Source organism: Oncorhynchus nerka, linkage group LG4 (assembly GCF_034236695.1).
Source record: "Oncorhynchus nerka isolate Pitt River linkage group LG4, Oner_Uvic_2.0, whole genome shotgun sequence".
Lineage (NCBI taxonomy): Eukaryota > Metazoa > Chordata > Actinopteri > Salmoniformes > Salmonidae > Oncorhynchus > Oncorhynchus nerka.
The window spans coordinates 73,405,251-73,427,535 of NC_088399.1; the positions used below are offsets into that span (position 1 = coordinate 73,405,251).

At 43.9% G+C, this 22,285-nt stretch overlaps 1 protein-coding gene across 5 annotated transcripts; it reads left to right on the forward strand.

Annotated features, from left to right (window-relative positions):
* The first annotated feature begins 591 nt into the window (after positions 1-591).
* Positions 592-22,058, forward strand: LOC115128570 (anillin-like). Of its 5 annotated transcripts, none has more exons than XM_065017812.1 (25): positions 592-764; positions 8,338-8,491; positions 8,924-9,415; positions 9,609-9,973; positions 10,837-11,271; positions 11,372-11,435; positions 11,647-11,900; positions 12,086-12,193; positions 12,322-12,454; positions 12,658-12,875; positions 13,064-13,215; positions 13,464-13,608; positions 14,938-15,073; positions 15,250-15,429; positions 15,690-15,816; positions 15,907-15,955; positions 16,065-16,118; positions 16,673-16,699; positions 16,905-16,923; positions 17,082-17,194; positions 17,530-17,583; positions 17,945-18,031; positions 18,184-18,291; positions 18,514-18,686; positions 19,009-22,058. In XM_065017812.1, the coding sequence occupies exons 1-25, from the start codon at positions 747-749 to the stop codon at positions 19,121-19,123; spliced, it is 3,780 nt and encodes a 1,259-aa protein (XP_064873884.1). In that variant the 5' UTR covers positions 592-746; the 3' UTR covers positions 19,124-22,058. The 5 variants fall into 5 exon arrangements, with proteins under 5 accessions (XP_064873884.1, XP_064873885.1, XP_064873886.1 ...); XM_065017813.1 differs by having other exon boundaries at positions 11,650-11,900; XM_065017814.1 differs by having other exon boundaries at positions 10,840-11,271.
* Positions 22,059-22,285: the final 227 nt, after the last annotated feature.

Here is a 22,285-nt window from a genome sequence, read left to right on the forward strand (position 1 = left end):
AGAGAAAGTACAATCGACAGACAGACAGACTAACTATTCTGTTCTATTCTAGATATATATATATATAGAAAAATTCAGCTGACCAGATTCAGAGATATTTCTCTACATGTGACATCGGCTCTAAATGGTCTCTATGTACTGTGTGTGTGTGTGTGTAATGTTTACTGTTCATTTCTGATTTCAAATCCAGTTGTATTAGCCACATGCGCAGAATACAACAGGTGTAGGTAGACCTTACAGTGAAATTCTTACTTAAGAGCCCCTAGCCAACAGGGGGGGTAGCCATTTGACTAGATGTTCAAAAGTCTTATGGCTTGGGGGTAGAAGATGTTTAGAAGCCTCTTGGACCTAGACTTTGTTATTTCACTTTGGTTTATTATCTATTTCACTTGCTTTGGCAATGTAAACATATGTTTCCCATGCCAATAAAGCCCTTTGAATCGAATTGAGAGTGAAACTTGAATCTGATTGGCTATAATGCGTCTGTCTACGCCCATTGTGTTCATCATTGGCTGTTTCGTGAATCCTGCGCGATTCCAACCGTCGGAGTCTGCGCAGTGAACAAAGCGCTGAAATTCAAATCTTGAACAGATGTTTCTTAAAATAAAAAAAAACAGGAACGGAGGCGACTGGTTTGGAGAAACGTCAGCTCATAAACTTTCCGCGTTTGTGGAATTAGGATAGATAAACGATCATTATTTAATATAGCTAAGTCAGTAGATTTGAACAAAGAAACTATTATCGGAATGGATCCGTTTACCGAGGTGAGTGCACATTTTCTTTATTTTATCTACTATAGCTAATAAGTAATGGTTAACATTAGCTAGCTAACGTTAGCTACCATGCCATGGCCAGCTAATGTTATCTATCAAAAACAATTTGCTTGTTGCATTGCATTAAGATGTTAAACTGGTTTGATAACCAAAATACTAAGTGACTGTCATTAAACTACATATTTGTAGCACTGAAATAATGTTGTAAAACATGCATGCAAGCTGGCGTTAATCGCATGTTAACTTAGTGGGCGTTAGGTAGCTGTTAACTACCTCGTTCATTTGTTCTTCAACAAAAGGGAATTTAAATATTTTGTTAACTAGCTAAAACTGGCCGATTTCAAATGTATAACCTCAACTGAAAGTTGTTGGAAACGTTGCATGTTAGATAGCCAAGTCAGCTGTTATAGAAGTTACATCTAAACCCTGACACCTTCCGTAGCTCCTGTTCTGAAGGTATTTTTCCTCTTCATATAATGCTGTACGTTACATGCCCGCATAAAGCAGTCGGGTGATTCTTCTTGTCAACAAGCCCCTCCCTTAACGTGCGAGCAGAGAGAGAGAGAAATCTACAATTCCCTTATTGGGAATGAATGAATGAATGGATTCCATTCTCCCCAGGACAAGTTGGAGCTTGGAATAGTTCCTTTAGTCAAAACTACTATGACAAAATTAAGAGTTTGAATATGAATACAGGAATTAACGTTAGTGTTTTCAGTTACACTGTGTTTTAACCTTAATTTCCATACAGCAGCTGCATGACAATTTCACTATCAATTTGACCAAATGCACCATGAGGACTAGCTAGATTTCATTTTCAAATTCACCCTGGTTTGGTACTGGTTGTGTTCCATGACAACTCAGATATAGAAGAAGCAGCGGCCATCGGCAGTATACAAAATCCCTCAAATTTCCACTCCAACCAATAGAAAGGCCTCGGGAGATTTCAAATCCAGTAGCCACAACATGACCGGGGTGGCTCATTCCTAAGGAATGACGACCACTTTAACAAGTTTTCCACAAAGCCTGGCCGGGTGAGAGAGCTGTTAAGGGAACTCTGAAACAGGCAGGAATGTGTTTTCTTGCACTGTAGCAGCCAGGGCTCTGGCCCAGGGCAATAAATCATGCCTCAGGACTGTTTGCCTTGGACTGGGGGGCCAGCTAGGGTTTTAGTGTACAGATGAGAAGAACAGACATGACATGAGGAGGCCAGGGAGAATAAGTTTAGAGGCAATGACAGCCTTTTATCGCCTTCAGACCCAGTAGTTTTTGTTGACCCTGTGATGTGGACGAAAACGTTTTCACTATTTGAAAGCCATAGACCCCCTCCATCCACTGTTCACTATGGGTTCAATAAAATAGAACAGAAAGGAAAAGATACTAAAATGGCACCAACTTAAAGGGCAACTCCACCACTTTTCAACCTCATGTTCATTATCTCCAGCACCAAACCAATGTCTACATATGTGAAAACAGTGCGTTTCTGATGATGTGGTTAAAAAGATGAGAAGGTCCTAATCAATGTTTCTCTGTGATATCAGGGTAGAATTTAAACATAAGAAAGTGATTTCAAAACCTGCAACGAGTTTCTAGCCAGAGGGAGTGTATTTTCTTGCCCACCACATCACTGCAAATCTGTGTTTGAAAATAACTGCCATTGGGTAGAACTCTTTAAAGGTATATTTTTCTAGAAATTTGCCACTAAGTTACAGTACCAGTCAAAAGTTTGGACACACCTACTCAAGGGGTTTTTATTTATTTTTTACTATTTTCTACATTGTAGAATAATAGTGAAGACATCAAAACTATGAAATAATACATGGAATCATGTAGAAACCAGAAGGGTGTTAAACAAATCAAAATATACATATTTGAGATTCTTCAAAGTAGCTACCCTTTGCACACTCTTGGCATTCTCTCAACCAGCTTCATCAGGTATTCACCTGAAATGCATTTCAATTAACAGGTGTGCCTTAAGTTAATTTGTGGATTTTTTTCCCTTAATGCGTTCAAGCCAATCAGTTGTGACAAGGTAGGGGTGGTATAGAGAAGATAGGCCTATTTAGTAAAAGACCAAGTCCATATTATGGCAAGAACAGCCAAAATAAGCAAAGAGAAATGACAGTCCATCATTACTTTGAGACATGAAGGTCAGTCAATCCGGAACATTTCAAGAACTACAAGTGCAGTCGCAAAAACCATCAAGCACTATGATGAAACTTGCTCTCGTGAGGACCGCCACAGGAAAGGAATTCCCAGAGTTACTTCTGCTGCAGAAGATGAGTTCATTAGTTACTAGCCTCAGAAAGCGGCAATTAACTGCACCTCAGATTGCAGACCAAATAAATGCTTCACAGAGTTCAAGTAACAGACACATCAATTGTTCAGTGTGAATCAGCCTTCATTGTCAAATTGCTGCAAAGAAACCACTACTAAAGGGCTCCAGTAAGAAGTGACTTGTTGGGGCCAAGAAACATAAGCAATAGACATTAGACCGGTGGAAATTTGTCCTTTGGTCTGATGAGTCCAAATTTGAGATTTTTGGTTCCAACTGCCGTGTCTTTGTGAGACGCATTTTAGATTCTTCAAAGTAGCTATTATTTGCCTTGATGACAGCTTTGCACACTCTTGGCATTCTCTCAACCAGCTTCACCTGGAATGCTTTTCTAACAGTCTTGAAGGAGTTCCCACAAATGCTGAGCACTTGTTGGCTGCTTTTCTGTTACTCTGCTGTCCAACTCATCCCAAACCATCTGATGCACTCCTTCTTGGTCAAATAGCCCTTACACGGCCTGGAGGTGTGTTGGGTCATTGTCCTGTTGAAAAACAAATGATAGTCCCACTAAGCGCAAACCAGATGGAATGGCATATCACTGCAGAATGCTGTGTTAGCCATGATTGTTGTGTGCCTTGAATTCTAAATAAATCAGTGACACCAGTAAAGCACCCCCACACATCACAATTCCTCCCCCATGCTTCACTGTGGGAACCACGCATGCAGAGATATCCGTTCACCTACTCTGCATCTCACGGCGGTTGCAACCAAAAACCTCAAATTTGGACTCATCAGACCAAAGAACAGAGCCTCTCAGAGCCTGGTTACTCTCTAGGTTTCTTCCTAGGTTCTGGCCTTTCTAGGGAGTTTTCCCTAGCCACCGTGCTTCTACACCTGCATTGCTTGCTGTTTGGGATTTTAGGATGGGTTTCTGTATAGCACTTTGTGACATCGGCTGATGAAATAAATGTGATACTCTATGTAGACATAGGGCTGGGCGATGTGGCCTAAACATCTAGATAAAATAATAAATAAATAAAAAATAGATTTTTACATTTGATTTTACTTATGGGCAATCCAAAATATCAAGATTTGTGAAATTTTAAATGTAAAATGCACTGTATTCAAAAAGTCAGCAATAATCTATTAATTCAGGTCTTGTGAAATTATGCCTAGGTTAAGAGTAAGCCTTCCACAACCATACAACCCACTAATAATTTGTTGCAATAATCACTGATCTGACTTTCAAGTACCCTTTTGTTTACACATTTTACCAGAACCATGCATAGTGGACCAACTTTTTGTAGCAGGCATTATGGAAAATGAACACAGGTCTCATAAACAATCTCTCAAGCAACAGCCCACATGCTCGTGAGTAGCAAGCAGATCTTTATATTTCAAGTATAGGATCTTGGATCTATTTGCTAGCTAACAAGATGGAACAGGTAAGAAGAGTGGCGGGGGCGTATGCCTCATGACTAACGAGACATGGTGTGATGAAGGAAACATACAGGAACTCAAATCCTTCTGTTAACCTGATTTAGAATTCCTCACAATCAAATGTAGACCGCATTATCTTCCAAGAGAATTCTCCTCGATTATAATCACAGCCGTATATATCCCCCCCAAGCAGACACATCGATGGCTCTGAACGAACTTTATTTAACTCTTTGCAAACTGGAAACCATTTATCCGGAGGCTGCATTCATTGTAGCTGGGGATTTTAACAAAGCTAATCTGAAAACAAGACTCCCTAAATTTTTACCAGCATATCGATTGCGCAACCAGGGGTGGTAAAACCTTGGATCATTGTTACTCTAACTTCCGCGACGCATATAAGGCCCTGCCCCGCCCCCTTTCGGAAAAGCTGACCACGACTCCATTTTGCTGATCCCTGCCTACAGGCAGAAACTAAAACAAGAGGCTCCCACGCTGAGGTCTGTCCAACGCTGGTCAGACCAAGCTGACTCCACACTCCAAGACTGCTTCCATCACGTGGACTGGGACATGTTTCGTATTGCGTCAGATGGAAATATTGACGAATACGCTGATTCGGTGTGCGAGTTCATTAGAACGTGCGTCGAAGATGTCGTTCCCATAGCAACGATAAAAACATTCCCAAACCAGAAACCGTGGATTGATGGCAGCATTCGCGTGAAACTGAAAGCGCGAACCACTGCTTTTAATCAGGGCAAGGTGTCTGGTAATATGTCCGAATATAAACAATGCAGCTATTCCCTCCGCAAGGCTATTAAACAAGCTAAGCGTCAGTACAGAGACAAAGTGGAATCTCAATTCAATGGCTCAGACACAAGAGGCATGTGGCAGGGTCTACAGTCAATCACGGACTACAAGAAGAAACCCAGCCCAGTCACGGACCAGGATGTCTTGCTCCCAGGCAGACTAAATAACTTTTTGCCCGCTTTGAGGACAATACATTGCCACTGACACGGCCTGCAACGAAAACATGCGGTCTCTCCTTCACTGCAGCCGAGGTGAGTAAGACATTTAAACGTGTTAACCCTCGCAAGGCTGCAGGCCCAGACGGCATCCCCAGCCGCGCCCTCAGAGCATGCGCAGACCAGCTGGCCGGTGTGTTTACGGACATATTCAATCAATCCCTATACCAGTCTGCTGTTCCCACATGCTTCAAGAGGGCCACCATTGTTCCTGTTCCCAAGAAAGCTAAGGTAACTGAGCTAAACGACTACCGCCCCGTAGCACTCACTTCCGTCATCATGAAGTGCTTTGAGAGACTAGTCAAGGACCATATCACCTCCACCCTACCTGACACCCTAGACCCACTCCAATTTGCTTACCGCCCAAATAGGTCCACAGACGATGCAATCTCAACCACACTGCACACTGCCCTAACCCACCTGGACAAGAGGAATACCTATGTGAGAATGCTGTTCATCGACTACAGCTCGGCATTCAACACCATAGTACCCTCCAAGCTCGTCATCAAGCTCGAGACCCTGGGTCTCGACCCCGCCCTGTGCAACTGGGTTCTGGACTTCCTGACGGGCCGCCCCCAGGTGGTGAGGGTAGGCAACAACATCTCCTCCCCGCTGATCCTCAACACGGGGCCCCACAAGGGTGCGTTCTGAGCCCTCTCCTGTACTCCCTGTTCACCCACGACTGCGTGGCCACGCACGCCTCCAACTCAATCATCAAGTTTGCGGACGACACAACAGTGGTAGGCTTGATTACCAACAACGACGAGACGGCCTACAGGGAGGAGGTGAGGGCCCTTGGAGTGTGGTGTCAGGAAAATAACCTCACACTCAACGTCAACAAAACTAAGGAGATGATTGTGGACTTCAGGAAACAGCAGAGGGAACACCCCCCTATCCACATCGATGGATCAGTAGTGGAGAGGGTAGCAAGTTTTAAGTTCCTCGGCATACACATCACAGACAAACTGAATTGGTCCACTCACACTGACAGCGTCGTGAAGAAGGCGCAGCAGCGCCTCTTCAACCTCAGGAGGCTGAAGAAATTCGGCTTGTCACCAAAAGCACTCACAAACTTCTACAGATGCACAATCGAGAGCATCCTGGCGGGCTGTATCACCGCCTGGTACGGCAACTGCTCCGCCCTCAACCGTAAGGCTCTCCAGAGGGTAGTGAGGTCTGCACAACGCATCACCGGGGGCAAACTACCTGCCCTCCAGGACACCTACACCACCCGATGTTACAGGAAGGCCATAAAGATCATCAAGGACATCAACCACCCGAACCACTGCCTGTTCACCCCGCTATCATCCAGAAGGCGAGGTCAGTACAGGTGCATCAAAGCTGGGACCGAGAGACTGAAAAACAGCTTCTATCTCAAGGCCATCAGACTGTTAAACAGCAATCACTAACATTGAGTGGCTGCTGCCAACACACTGTCATTGACACTGACCCAACTCCAGCCACTTTAATAATGGGAATTGATGGGAAATGATGTAAATATATCACTAGCCACTTTAAACAATGCTACCTTATATAATGTTACTTACCCTACATTATTCATCTCATATGCATATGTATATACTGTACTCTAGATCATCGACTGCATTCTTATGTCACTAGCCACTTTAACTATGCCACTGTTTACTTTGTCTACATACTCATCTCATATGTATATACTGTACTCGATACCATCTACTGTATGCTGCTCTGTACCATCACTCATTCATATATCCTTATGTACATATTCCTTATCCCCTTACACTGTGTATAAGACAGTAGTTTTGGAATTGTTAGTTAGATTACTTGTTGGTTATCACTGCATTGTTGGAACTAGAAGCACAAGCATTTCGCTACACTCGCATTAACATCTGCTAACCATGTGTATGTGACAAATAAAATTTGATTTGATTTGAAAGTTGAATTGTTATGAACACACCGTTCTGTTAGTCTCCAACTGTTTGAACAGCATGTTAGCCTGTCCACTTTGTTCAGATGTTGAAATCAAGTGGCCTACCTTATTTCTCAGAATGAGTTGCCAATTCCTTATGTTTTTTTATGCTTATTGCACATTTACAGACTAGACAGCTACTATAACAGTCTGTGGCTAAAATGCTTCTAGTTGTATGTTGGACTGAGCATCAGAAACGTAGCATGAATTTTCCAGAATCCGTGTTCATTGATACTCCCGTTTTAGTGCGGTCTGCTCTGGAGGAGTTGGAATTTGAGGAGTTGATAAATAAAAAGGCTTTTAGTAATGTTAAATGATCCTTTATTACAGTAAAATGTCTTCATCTGTTTGTGTCCATATGACCGATTCTGTTGGACCAAACGTCAAATGCAAATAGTAAGTTGAAAGAAGTGATCGTTCATATTTGTTACTGTGAGTGGGATGGGCTTGGTGTGCATGTGTAATTGGGAAGATGCTCAGTAACGGTAGAAGGGGCGAAGGAGACGAGACCAAAAAGACTTGAGAACAGGCGAACATAAACGCGCATCAAAAATGTTTACACAATATGGAATATCGCACAAAAACATGCATTAGAATTAATCAAATGAATTTGATATCACCCAGCCCTATGTAGACACTGGTTGGGTGTTGGAGATCAATGAATGAGGTTGAAAAGTGGCGGAGTTGCACTTTTACAATGGTGTGGAATGTCCCTCAGGATGTCACTTTTATGTGCTAGTCAATGCTGACTGGACAGTACGATGGCTACTACTAAGTCCTGTTCTGATTAGATTCAATCAAATTAGAAAATAAGAGAAAATGCACGCAGTGCTCTAAATGTAAATATGTCATAATGAAGTATTGTTTTTCTTCCCTGTTCAGAAACTCCTGGAGAGGACCCGTGCTCGCAGGGAGAACCTGCAGAAGAAAATGGCAGAGAGGTCCACTGCTTCCAACAGACAGATGGCCAAGAGGGCTAGGGAGCCTCTGGCTGAGACCTGCAACAGCCTGGTCACAGAGCCTGTCGTCGACAAAGGTAAGGAAGGCTTTCCTACAAAAAGATCATGCATTTTATGTTGTATCCCTTTGAGAATAAAAGTGTATCAATTATTATTTGCGAGCGCAGTGCTCCCTCTGGTTGCGAAAGTGAATATAGCGTAGATTAGTTTTGTTTTATTTGAAACCCCAGATGGTTCCATTAGCCTTCAGGAAGTGGTTGAACTTCCTGACCTGCATGTGCAGAGCTTTCCATACAGGAAGCTTGACTGTTGAAACTGCTCAGAGAATGATGTGATCAAATCAGAATGGGATGTGTCTAGTCTTGCAGCTTTCCCGGTGCTGTATACAAAAATAGACAAAATGATGACGTTTCAGATTGTCTGTATATCAAATACTTATATTCATTTTATGGATTGGAACTCTTCCAGTGTGTAAACTTAACTCGTGGTGTTTCTTACTTGTCCCCCAGGCCCCCAACATTCCACCAAGCACTCTCCCTCCAAGCGGAGTCGTTCAGGTGAACTTGACAAGCCCACCATTATTGGTGAGGAGAACAGGGAGCCTGCAATGCCTCCTCTCACCCTGACCCCTACTCTGTCAGATCCCCAGACTGACCGGAAGCCCCCAACGGGCCCAGCCAGCATTCTCTCTGCCTCTTCTCTAGAGAGGGTGGATGTCTGCCCTGCTCTTCCCGTTCCTGAACCAGAACCCATGGTGGCAACACGGCTTGTCCCAGAGCAGGTCAGGGCCACGGAGGTAGAGCGCCCTGCCCCAAAACCAGAGAAGGTGGCTGTGAGTGCTGCTCCACAGAGGACCAGGGATGTGGAGGTGGTGCCTAGTAGCACAGTTCTTCAGAGGAACAGAGAAGAGCAGAGGGAGGCTCCTACCTCCTCCACCCCTGCTGCCATGAAGTCTCGCCTGGCCAGACTAGCTGAACAGAGGCATTACTGGGACTCTGAAGGTAAGGAGCATGATCTTTTCACTAGCTTGATCATTTCATTTGTACATGCAGCACCTGCTTAACCATTTATAGATGACCTGGAAAAACATTTTTTTATGCAACTTCTAATATCAGTTTTGAATTATACTACAACAATCATACTAAACAGTGTTTTGGGCTGACAAATTTGAATATCTATGTTTTTCCTTCCAAGTTACCTCTGAGGTTCCAGACATCCCAGCAGCTCTGTCCCCAGTGAAGAACCAGACCCAGCCGATGCAGGCCGTAGCCCCAGTCCCCACACCCGTCCATGCTGCTGCGTCCTCAGAGGCCCCTGTAGGCAGGAAGGGTCGGCTGGCCAACCTCGCAGCCACCATTGGGTCCTGGGAGGATGACCTCAGCCACGCGGCCCCTCGCAGCAGCAGAGACAATGCACAAGAGAAGCCTGGTAGTGTCACTAACGCCACCCCTGCTTGGAGGAGAGAGGCTGGTGCTGGAGCCAAACCCACCTCTGCTGCTGCAGACTGTCCACAAATGACTCAGTCATCAAACAGAAAGCCTGCTCTGGATTCCAACCAGGTGAGTCACTAATCAATCAAATGTATTTATAAAGCCCTTTTTACTTCAACCGATGTCACAAAGTGCTATACAGGAACCCAGCCTAAAACCCCAAGCAGCAAGTAATGCCGATTTAGAAGCACGATGGCTTGGAAAAACTCCCTAGAAAGGCAGGAACCTAGAGAGGAACCAGGCTCTGAGGGGTGGCGAGTCCTCTTCTGGCCGTGCCGGGTGGAGATTATAACAGAACATAGCCAAGATGTTCAAACGTTCATAAATGACCAACAGGGTCAAATAATAATAATAATCACAGTGGTTGTAGAGGGTGCAACAGGTCAGCACCTCAGGGGTTCATGTCAGTTGGCTTTTCATAGCCGATCATTCAGAGTTTGAGACAACGGGTGCAGTAGAGAGCGAGAGAGTCGAAAACAGCAGGTCCAGGAAAAGGTAGCACGTCCGGTGAATAGGTCAGGGTTCCATAGCCGCAGGCAGAACAGTGAAAACTGGAGCAGCAGCACGACCAGGTGGACTGGGGACAGCCAGGAGTCATCAGGTAGTCCTGAGGCATGGTCCTAGGGCTGAGAGATTTTTTTTTTCTCACACCAGATAAGATGGGAGAAATACTCCAGATATAACACTGACCCTAGCCCCCCGACGTGTAAATACAACAGTTGACTTAGTTACTAATCATAATGTTCCTAACTGTATGTCAATGCATGGGAGAAACTGATTCTATACAGCCATTTTGATATGTATTGGTGATGCTTTGCAAGAAAGCGGTGTGCAATAACTTATTTTAAATAGTTATGTTTCAACGCACATGCATAGGACTTTGAGATTTACTGAACAGTTTGGTTAATTATTTCCCTCTTGCATTTCTTCAGCAGCCTGTCCACTCCCCAGTCAAGTCCACCAGAGCATTTCCCCCCAGCCCTCAGAAGACTGAAGTACATGAAGCCAGCCCAGCTCTACGGACAGGCAGAGGTCTCCCCTCTCCTGTATCCAGTCCCCAGAGGAGTTACCAGGGGAGAGCCTCAGCCTTCACCCCCAGCCCCAAGAAAGGTGCTCTCTCCTCAGCCTCACCTGTGCCTCAGAGCCCCCTGAAGAACCAGGCCCTGTCCCAAGCCATGGAGGTCAACCGTAGCCCCGAGAAGCCAGAACTCCCCACACAGCCCTCTACCATCGTGCCCACTGGACCCTCTGTCCTGCAGACCAGGGAGAGGTTCCCCAAGGAGACCACCCCGGCCACTCCCCTGCAGCAGAGAGGCACCGCTGGAGCAACTGGACCATCTGTCCTGCAGACCAGGGAGAGGTTCACAGGTTCAGCAGAGAAGCTGAGACTGGACCATCTGTCCTGCAGACCACTCCCTGCAGCAGAGAGGCACCGCTGGAGCAACTGGACCATCTGTCCTGCAGACCAAGGAGACCACCCCGGCCACTCCCCTGCAGCAGAGAGGCACCGCTGGAGCAACTGGAACTCCAGGTGAGCGAGAATTAGCACTCAACTTAGCTTTGTTGTGTTTCCTACGCTAAAGTCGACAGCTTATTAGGATGTTCTGAAATATCAGATGTTTTAATACACCGTCTCTGCTCATTTGACAATTGCTGGTCAAACCATTGCTGGTTTCAAACATGTGTATGTCCACTTCCATTGTCCTCCAAGAGTTACTGAATATTTTCTATTCTATTTCCAGCAGATGTCAAGTCGTTCATGGAGCGTTTTGGGGAGAGGTGCCAGGAGCGTTCTGGCCTGAGTTCCCCTGCTACCTGCCATGGAGCAGCCACTCGTAACCCAAACATAGTGAACCCGTCTGGGGCAGGCCTGGCTGGTCGTACCCCTGTAGTGAGCCAGCCTGTGACCCCCAACACCAGGCTGGTGCAGGAGAGGCTGAGAGGTGCCCAGGCTGCCAACACTGCCACCACTGCCCTTGCACAGAAACAGAAACAGGTATGTACAGTTCACTTTATTTACCTAGACCATCTACCTTAATGTCTTTAGTTTTGCCTTTGTACAGCACTTAGGTGTTTCTTTTTGTAATAAATAGCTTTATTTTAATTTTTTTATTACATTTATGACATTTGTTTTGTGACCAGACTGATGGAAAGTAGTCCTTTTCTTGTTCTTTATTGCAGGAGCGTGAGTCAGAACTGGCTCAGATTCGTAACCGTTTCCAGAAAGGGAACAACATTTGGAAGAACAAGGAGGAGGTGGCAGACACCAAGAAACTCACACAGGCCAAGGTTGGTGGGGAAGTATATTTCTTTCGGTCCCACTTGGACAAAACTTAATATCTGCAGACTGGTGTATGATGGACGACTGCAAGCATTTATGAAGGAAATGTTATTGAGCCTGTAATAATTTCTCTCAGGATCTGATTGAGCATCCTGAGGAGAGAGGGCCTGTTGTCTCACAGCCTGATGAGCCAACAGCTTCCCCTCTGGATAGCCTGAATGCTGCACCCAAGAAACCTTCTGAGGAAGAAACACAGGAGGAGGAATCGGGTACTGTATTTACTGAGTACACTACTTGATCATACTGATTTGGCTTTCTTAAGATTACACTGATCATAGAGGTCTTCGGATGCTTTAATTGGATGCTTTAATCGGAAGTTTTCTGTCATTAACAAACTTAATCAGAGCAGTCCCCCTTATAGTTTAAGTGATGGTGTCACGGTAACATTCCACTCACTATTGTCTCACTGCAGATGAAGAAGAGAGTCATGAGATGGAGATGAAAGTGGACCAGTCCAACAACTCTGAGATCAACAACTTTGATGGGTTCCATGACCAGATTGAGGAGCTGAGTGGTGAGGAGGGTGAAGGAGAAGAGGAAGATAAACTGAACATCTCCTCGATGTCCATCCTGGCCCCCTTCTCTGAGTCGGTGGCTGCTGTGATCAAGAGCCCAGTAAGGAAGATGATGGTGAGTTAGTACAAAGCTGGAAACCAAATGCTAAGCATACAAAGTATAATAATCTTTCAGCTATTTAATGTATTGGACTGCTTTTGAATGGACGCGTGTCATATTTTGTTTGTGCCCATGAACTAATGTCATGGCTAATAATGACATTTTTGGGCCAACCTAATACATCTATGTATATCCCTGCCCAGACGTCGACCCCAGCCAGTTCATTCAACGCTAAGAGCCAGACTCCTGATATTGTTTCCAGACCCAGTAAGTTCCAAAGGGCTCGCTTGCTCCGGGCTGGGTCATCAGACAGCCTAGAGACAGACGAACATGAGGACCACAACCTGCCCTACAGGTAACCAACCACTCAACGCCACATATCCTAACTGGTGCCTTAGTGACTTGATGGTATCTCTAATGTAACTGTCTGAGTTTCACCCCTTCAAATGATACGTCAACTACTTTTTTTTATTTGTCATTTTAGTTTCACTGAGTTCAAGATACGACCCCTAACTATTTTCTCTTAGGTCGTTCAGACTCTTGTATCCAGTTAACACTCTGATACTTGTTCACTCTCTACATGTGTTTTCCTTTCTCTTCTAGTATTGATGCGTACAGGTCGACCAGGATCAAGGAGAGTACTGAGAGGCCCTGTGTGAAGCAGGTCATCGTGAAGGAGGACGTGTCTCGGAGAGCAGCAGAGGAGCCCAGGAGCCAAGGACACACCAGCATCAAACAGAAGATGAAGGTAAAGGCATGACAGACCGGTCGTGACAACAGACTGCTCCAAAACCGCCATAAAAAAGCCAGGGGCTGGCAGAATCATTTTGTGGGGGTGCTTTGCTGCAGGAGGGACTGGTACATTTCACAAAATAGATTGCATCATGAGGCAGAAAAATTACGTGTATATATTGAAGCAACATCTCAAGACATGAGTCATGAAGTTCAAGCTTGGTCGCAAATGGGTCTTCCAAATGGACAATGACCCCAAGCATACTTCCACAGTTGTGGCAAAATGGCTTAAGGACAACAAGGTCAAGGTATTGGCCATCACAAAGCCCTGACCTCAATCCCATAGAAAATTTGTGGGCAGAACTGAAAACTCAGTTATACCAGCTGTCAGGACGAATGGGCCAAAATTCACCCAGCTTATTGTGGGAAGCTTGTTGAAGGCTACCCAAAGCATTTGACCCAAGTTAAACAATTTAAAGGCAATGCTACCAAATACTAATTGAGTGTATGTAAACTTCTGACCCACTGGGAATGTGATGAAAGAAATAAAAGCTGAAATAAATTCTCTATTATTCTGACATTTCACATTCTTAAAATGAAGAGGTGATCTTAACTAACCTAAGACAGGGAATTTTTACTAGAATTAAATGTCAGAAATTGTGAAACTAAGTTTAACTGTATTTGGCTACGGTGTATTTAAACATCCGACGTCAACTGTAGGTGTTCCTTTTGTCAAGATGGGAAAGGGCAGCGTTGAGTGCAATAGAGATGGCATCATCTGTTGGGGCACTATGCAAATTTGATTTGGGTCTAGGGTTTCTGGGATGATGCCTACAGACGTAAGTGCTACTGGTCGGTAGTCATTTAGGCAGGTTACCTTTTGTGTTCTTGGGCACAGGGACTATGGTGGTCTGCTTGAAACATGTAGGTATTATAGACTCTGCCATGGACAGGTTGAAAATGTCAGTGAAGACACTTGCCAGTCGGTCACCGCGTACTCTGAGTACACGTCCTGGTAATACGTCTGGCTCTGCGGCCTTGTGAATGTTGACCTGTTTAAAGGTCTTACTCACATCGGCTACCGTGAGCGTGATCACTTCAGAGGTGGCCCTGTCATACAGTTGGGAATAGTAAGGGATGTAGTAGTAGAGTATAAAATGTCATTCTGTACAAAAACAGACTTCATAGATTCAAGGTGTAACTGCTCTGAGTGCAAAATATGTTACTACTTATAAGTACATCCTTTGGGATCTATTCCCCCTCATTCCATGTTGGTTCTTCTGACCACCGATGTTGATTTCCTCGTGACCAATAAGATTTATTCTTTCTGATTGATTACTTGTAGGTTCTGACCTATGAGATGAACCTGCAGCAGACTGTGATCAGCCAGGCCAGCCAAGCCTTGAACTGCTGTACTGATGAGGAGCATGGGAAAGGCTCGCATGTGGAGGCAGAGGCTGAGCGGCTGCTGCTCATAGCCAGTGAGTTCCCTTCCACCCCTACAACATCGGTGCCCACACTTACAGCCAATCCCAATTTGCTCCATACCCCTTGGGGATGGGCTTTTATATCTTAAGACTATCGACATGCATTTCGCATAAACACTGCATTCTGTTTTCTTCAGTCTTTCTTACGTTTGTTTCTTGTCACCCTCCAGCGGAGAAGCGGGGGGCACTAAAGGCTGAGTTGGACCGTCTGAAGGGAGAGGGTCCTAGCGGTCATAGGAGGGGGCAGGGTGGGGACATGGGGGTATCCGCCTCCAAGGGATCCATCTCTCTCCTGGAGCTACGATTGCCCCTCAAGGCTGACTTTGTCTGCTCCGCTGCTAGCAAGCCAGGTAGAGAACCAACAATTGTTACTTAATTATCTCTTCTAACCACTTTTTAAAATTTTTGTTGGTGAATGATGTATGTCTTTAGTGTGCAATGTGCCTTCAACCAAATTGCCTTTGTGGACAATACAGTTATATTGATCTCCTGTTTTCCACATTGTACTGTCTGATACAAGTACATTGTTCAATCCAATTGTAACATACATCATGTATAGTGTTAGACTGAACTCATTACATTTTCCACTTTATGTATGTGTTTATTCCAGAGTGGTCCAGCCATTACTTCTTCATCATGATCCGTGCTGGAGCTGAGAATACAGTTGCTACTCCCCTAGCCAGCACAAGTAGCGCTATCAGTGGAGACGCAATCACCTTCCCTACCAAGTTCACCATGTGAGTTAAACTGCACCGATTCTCTCTCTGAAATTCTCTAGAATAGTACCACTCATGTTCTAATGCCTTTCTCGCTCTCTTCCATTTTAGGCCTGACGTCTCTAACGACTTTGCAATTGATATTGAGGTTTACTGCCTGGTGAGTTTTTGCTGCTTTTTGTAAATGAAAATGTGATGATAGTTATTGTTTGAGGAGGACTCTGACTGAGCTGAGATATTACTCACTCTAACCCTGGTTATTTCTTCAGGTGCAGAAGCGTGAGTTGAACCCTGACAAGAAGAAGAAGCCCAGCAAGTCAAAGGTGTGAATTAATCAAATATAGTGTAACAAACTGTACAATTCAGTTGATTGAATATTTGAACTGGGAATAGTCTTCTTTCCATCTAGTTTCTACTTGAATACAGTGCAATTGCTATATATCAGAATATGCATTTAGACCATTGCTATGTATCAGAATATGCATTTAGACCATTGCATTTAGAGATATGTTTAAACAACGTCCTGTCTCTAAGATGAGATTTGGGGGAGCCGTGTTCACGAGGCCCATGAGTTGTGCTTGTCAGAAGGGACTCATTTTAAAAACCCCACTCGCCTTTTGGTGTGGGTGTACTGTAATTTTACTGCTCGGTAGTAGAACAGCTAGCTGTAGGCATGCCTGGGCCTACTGCTTCCCAACACACATTAGGCTCCAAGTTCCATTCCAACACCCAGTGAAGGGTCCTCTTTTTGAAAGGCTTTGTTCACAGCTCTCAATGGCAGGGTTGGCTTAGTCAGTGTTTTGAATGACCCATTCATTCACTTGTCTATGTCCTGATGTAACCACTTGTGAAACTGAATCCCCTTTTCTCTTTCTAGGCCATCACTCCCAAGAGGTTCCTCTCTGTAAGCTTTCATCTCTAATACTGCCTTCTGGTCATATACAGAATGTTTGGTAGGAATGATCGCCACATGGAAAATGTAGAAATGCATTATACTATTATTCTGTTACTGTTGTCATATATGATGATGTATGCAGTACGTAAAGTCAGCGATCTTGTAAATGATTCTAAACATGCCTCCTCTTCATAACCTCTCTTTGCCCCTGTAGAAGAGCAGTTTGACTCCAGGTAAGGATACTTTTTAAATAACTGCTGCTGGTGGATAATGATAATTGATCTACTTGCAGTAATTGTGATGTGTGGTTCAGTTGAAAATTCTAGTTAATTTTGCAAGTCTCGATGTGACAAATGTAGCTTAAACAAAAAATCCTCTTCTCTCTTTGCAGTGGTGGCCAGTCCTGGGGGCCCTAATACTGTCCGCACCAGTAACTTTGTCCTGGTCGGGTCTCACAAGCTGACTCTTGCCTCAATTGGGAAAAACAAGTTCCTATTGGAGAAGGTAAAATCCAAAGACTTTTGTAACATTTTAACTTTTCTGTTCTGACTCTTCACTTCCATCTCTCTCCTGAATTCACCCTCTATTTCCACTTAGGCTGACCTCTGCTGTGTCTCTGCACATAATACCAGCTGTCCAGGGTAATCGTAGGGTAGGGGGTAACATTTGTACAAGTTAGAACTGACAGTCCTGATAGAGGCCGGAGCAGGGAGGCAGGCCTCCAAATCTGAAACACAACACACACACAGTCTTTGTTCTCCCACCTGCACTGTCTGTGTGCTGCCTGCCCGCCTCGGACGCTTATTTACTCACGCACTCTCCTTGTTTCTCTCTTTTAGATCAAATATGAAGGCATTGAGAGAGAGCTTCTTAGAGACATGTTTCACAGCAAGGTTGCTACTCCATCCATGACCACTATTTAATATTTTGGGGTGTGTGTGGTGGTTTGTGACAAAAGAATCTGCTTCTGTTGTGGCACTAACATTTCTAACCTCAATCTACAAGTTGGTTGGTATTGTCGTGAGGAAAGTAAGTTTGTGCTGGATGTCTTTTGTATGTTTTTTTTTAAATGGGTGTTTCAGGCACAGTGTCCAGTTAAGTTCTCACCATCCAGCCAATTGACTCTTAGAAGACAACAGGCTTGCAATTCTGCCTAAAACATCATTAACCCCATCTGTCCTGTCACCCAGCATTTTGTGGAGGTGTTTGTTTTTCAGCTGAGGCCTGTTACATGTCCTGTGTAATCTGTTCCAGGTGCCTTTCCTGTGCCCCATGGAGGGCCATATCTACCTGAAGATGCAGTGTGAGGTGGGCTCCCTGGTGGAGGAGAGAGGCTTCCTGGTGAGTACACGAATGCATCAGATGCAGTGTAAACATAGCCTAAACAGATTTACAGATCACCCATGCCCTCAGGTTGTCAGATTAACATTTTGTTATTTAGAGGGAAGACGTTTGAGATTTCACGTTTTCTTGATCTGTTTTTTGTTTTACAGACTATGTTTGAGGATGTGAGTGGATTCGGAGCATGGCACAGGAGATGGTGTGTCCTGTCAGGATACTGTATCTCCTACTGGACCTACCCTGATGATGAGAAACGCAAGGTAGGAGGATGTTGAAGCCAACTATTGGAGTTTAGTTTTGAATGATGAGCCTTTAATTTTTCAATACCATAGGACCAGTGGGAATAGGCATTCGGGTTTTGTGGTTATTGTTGACGGTTTTAATGTACCAGTATGTCAATTCATGTTGCTACCAATTAGAGTAGCTTTTTATGTATTTTAATTGTTTTTTACATTTCTTTGGGTGGGTTCATGTCTTTCTAGAACCCAATGGGTCGCATCAACTTGGCCAACTGCATCAGTCGTAAGGTGGAGCCAGCCAACCGAGAGTTCTGTGCCAGGCCCAACACCTTCGAGCTGATCACTGTCCGGCCTCAGAGAGAGAACGACAGAGAGACGCTCGTCAGCCAGTGTAAAAACACCATGTGTGTCACCAAGTAAGTCACTGGTCGAAGTTGCTATAGTACCCTGTGTTGTTTTGTAGGCAAATACCTTGTGTGGAGCCGTTATTTGAAGTCTTGAAGATTGATGGCTGATTTTATGACATTTGACACACTGAAGCTCAAGTTTTCTATTTTCTGTACTCTACTCCCTGAAGTGAGCACTTGATCCCTCCCCCTCAGATTAAAAAACAATTGGATGTGTGTAGGCAGTGTTTAGTGTTACCATATTTCTTAAACCAATCCAATGCCTTTAAATCATTCAGGGAAGTGACTTGGGTCTCTGAAACGCATAATGACTCTTCCCGTGTACCTGCAGGAACTGGCTGTGTGCTGACACAAAGGATGAGAGGAACCTGTGGATGCAGAAGCTCAACCAGATCTTGGTGGACCTGCGCATGTGGCAGCCAGACTCCTGCCACAGGCCTGTGTGAGAGCACAGCTCCCCCGCCTGGACTAGAGGGCTAACAACACCCTGCATGGTTATGGGTCTCGCATATGGACTGTCACAATCAGTGACACTTACGATGACTAAGTGCAATACAGTATTCAAGTTATTAAATAGGATTTACATGTGTATTATATTTTTAGATGCTTTAGTGGACAGTCAAGACAGTTTAAGTCAGGGATGGGCAACTGGGGGGCCCCCTTTTGTAGCCCCCCCCATTCTCCAACTCATTCTGGGTCTCATCCAGGGTTTTCGTTAGGAAACTGTGGCGCTGGACGTTTGAACAGCCACATTTTAATTTACAAGACATTTTGAGAAATCTGCCGGACCCATATGTATTGGGTGCGTAATCTGATTATGGTGTCCACCCACAGTGCTCAGAATGACAAATCACATTTTGTTTATGGTCATTCATATTAACAGAACATTCAAGTCAGATACAACGATGTGCGGTCCTGATTCTGATGGCCACTTTGAAGATGTTAGAATAAGTGTCTACATTTATCTTTCCTCGGCCAACATGAGCAACGGACAGCAAATCCACTAGCTATGTCAATCTGCTATCCTTCATAGTAGAAAAGTTTACCTATTTTATTGGTCAGCTTGTTGAGAAATAGCCTATTCCAAATAGACTCTGAGACCGTTATGGGAAGATGGCGCCCAAATTCATACAATCAGTAGGTAGGTCTAGGCTACATAAAAAAAATTACCTTAAAGCAATGAATCTGAAACAACCAATCCAAACGTTTAGCTTAATGTTGATAAACTATGATCCCATGGCGCTTGCAATGCCAGGGTTTTGGGTTCGATTCCCACAGGGGACCAGTGCGAAAATATATGCACTCACTACTGTAAGTCCTACTGAATAAGAGCGTCTGCTAAATGACAAATGTATTGACATTATAAGCTATGTGCACATGTTTGTTCCATAGTACAGTTAGTGGTAAAACACCAAAAGGGCACTGCACCTGCAAGCAGTTTCATGTGATAGATGAAAATATCCGTTAGACATTTAAAAAGAGGAGATCTAATAGGCTAGGTTCAGGTTTCAAACAATTAAGTATATGTTTTCAAAATGCATAGCCTACTGCCTCCAAAGTGGTGTGACGCGCTGATGAAGCCTGCCCTTCTGTTGCCGTTTGAGATGCTGCAGCAGCTCTCACTGTCTGACATATTTTCTGCTCTGTCTGCATGCTTTAGGTGTGTGATAAATAAGATGCATGAAGAATGTACTGTAGCCTACGCATGCGCCAATTTAATTCCACTAAATGAGGCAAATTAACCTATAGACCTATAAGCATAACAAGTCAAATGTATTTCCATCAATGAATAGCCCCCCCAAAAAATATCACAATGGGATCCCCCCCCGGACAATTTGCAGGTGCAACTTTTATATCGGCTTTTCTATTTACTGGTCTCAACTTACCGTTGAGAGAAAAAAAAATGAAATTTGGTTGTGCATCAGCAGTTTCTGTTAAAGCAGTCACTCAATTATCCCATGGTAAGTTAGTCATGGTCGAATTACAGATGGGGGGGGCCCCATTTAGATATTTTGATATATCAACTGCAAATACTCCTCTCCGCCCCCTGGCAAAATGTGTAGAATTGCAGCAAACTTGCTTTAAAACTGACATTTTCTTTGTGCTCCATGGCAAACTGTGCAGAACATGTTCTCCCAAACGTACTTTTCTTCTCTCCGCTGTCAAGGGGGGCCGTTTAAAAAAAAATTAAAAAATTCTCTCAAGGTCACTGCATGTGTTTTTATGGATGTGGGTACTCAGACCCACAAGCCACTGGAGCCCCTCATGATGGGTTAAGATTTTGTGGCCCCCACCCTTATCAACGTTGCCTATCCCTGGTTTAAGTTGTGAGAGAAATCTCAGTAAAGCCATACTTGTGTAGATATTTCAGTATTGACTAGGGCTGCTGGTGCTTTTACACAGTCCACACTGACACCCTGTATTTTATACGCATGTCCAAAGTGATGGGAGGCCATACCCTCAAATATTTGAGAGAATTGAGAAAGTAGGATTTTGGTTATCTATGCTTATACTCTCACGATGCAGCTTGCTGACAAGATATGGCTTCATAGGTTGACTTTGTTTTGTCTGATTTAATGTTTTGAATCAATATTTAACTTGATGTGTCACAACCAATTCTAGAATTGTCTGCGTCGGTGCCAAGGTTATGCACCAGAATGTTGTGTTTTTTGCTATTCCCTTTTTTCTTCCTTTGCAATCTTCGCTAACCTTATATTTATCATGTTGTGCACTGTGGGTAGAAACTTCTGAGCTGTCGAGACTACCGAACAAAAAAGCCTTTAATATTGTTTGTATTTATGTCAATGTTTTATTTTTGTGTCCAGGTTTTAAAGGGTTACAGTTAAACAGGGGGTGTGGATCTGCAGGTATTGGTATAGTATACCACCATTCTATTGTAATGGAAAACTTTGACAGTTGAGATTATTGCAAATCCTTTTTTGTATGGGCAGATTTCTATTCTCATTTTAGTATAGCTAGCTCTACACTAAGTTGAAAGCTTATTCTCAGTTCAGTTTTTAAGCATGTGCTTGGAGGACTGAAGATGCTACTTACTCTTGTGATTTTACAGTGATGTTTTGGGGAGGATAATATGCCTTATCTACCCATTAATTATTCTCCAAATGTTGACAGGTCTATCATATCCCCTGATCTGTCCTGTCTAAATGCCAGTCTTTCATTTGAACAACAAGCACTCCAAAGATTCATTGAATGTACTGGTATTTCTAAAATGAGACTTAAATAAATACCAGCTTTAACCAAAATAGTTGGTTTTCTTTCAAGCTGATCAGAGTTGCAGTTTCATTCTTTAGGGTACGTTTTTTAGACCACGTAGAAGAGTATGTCAATATAAAATAGGCTATTAAAGAAACTTTAAATTTTTCTGTGTTTACTTGCCTGGAACCATGTACAATTTAACTAAATAGAATGGCTAAATTTAAACTGCATGTCCTAGATAGAATAAGGCCGAAACCACACAGATTCAGTAAACGGTGTCGACATTTGCGTGAGAGTAGAGCGCGTTAATTCACACACTGCTTAGCTTAAGCCATGTGGAGTATGTGGACACCCCTTTTTTAAATGTGTGGATTTGGCTATTTCAGCCACAA

Bases quoted from the DNA above. Each gene is read 5' to 3' on its own strand.
- LOC115128570 (XM_065017812.1), top strand. The intron at 15,074-15,249 runs GTGAGTTCCCTT...GTCACCCTCCAG, and splicing joins GCGGCTGCTGCTCATAGCCA to CGGAGAAGCGGGGGGCACTA. The intron at 18,032-18,183 runs GTGAGTACACGA...TTTGTTTTACAG, and splicing joins TGGAGGAGAGAGGCTTCCTG to ACTATGTTTGAGGATGTGAG.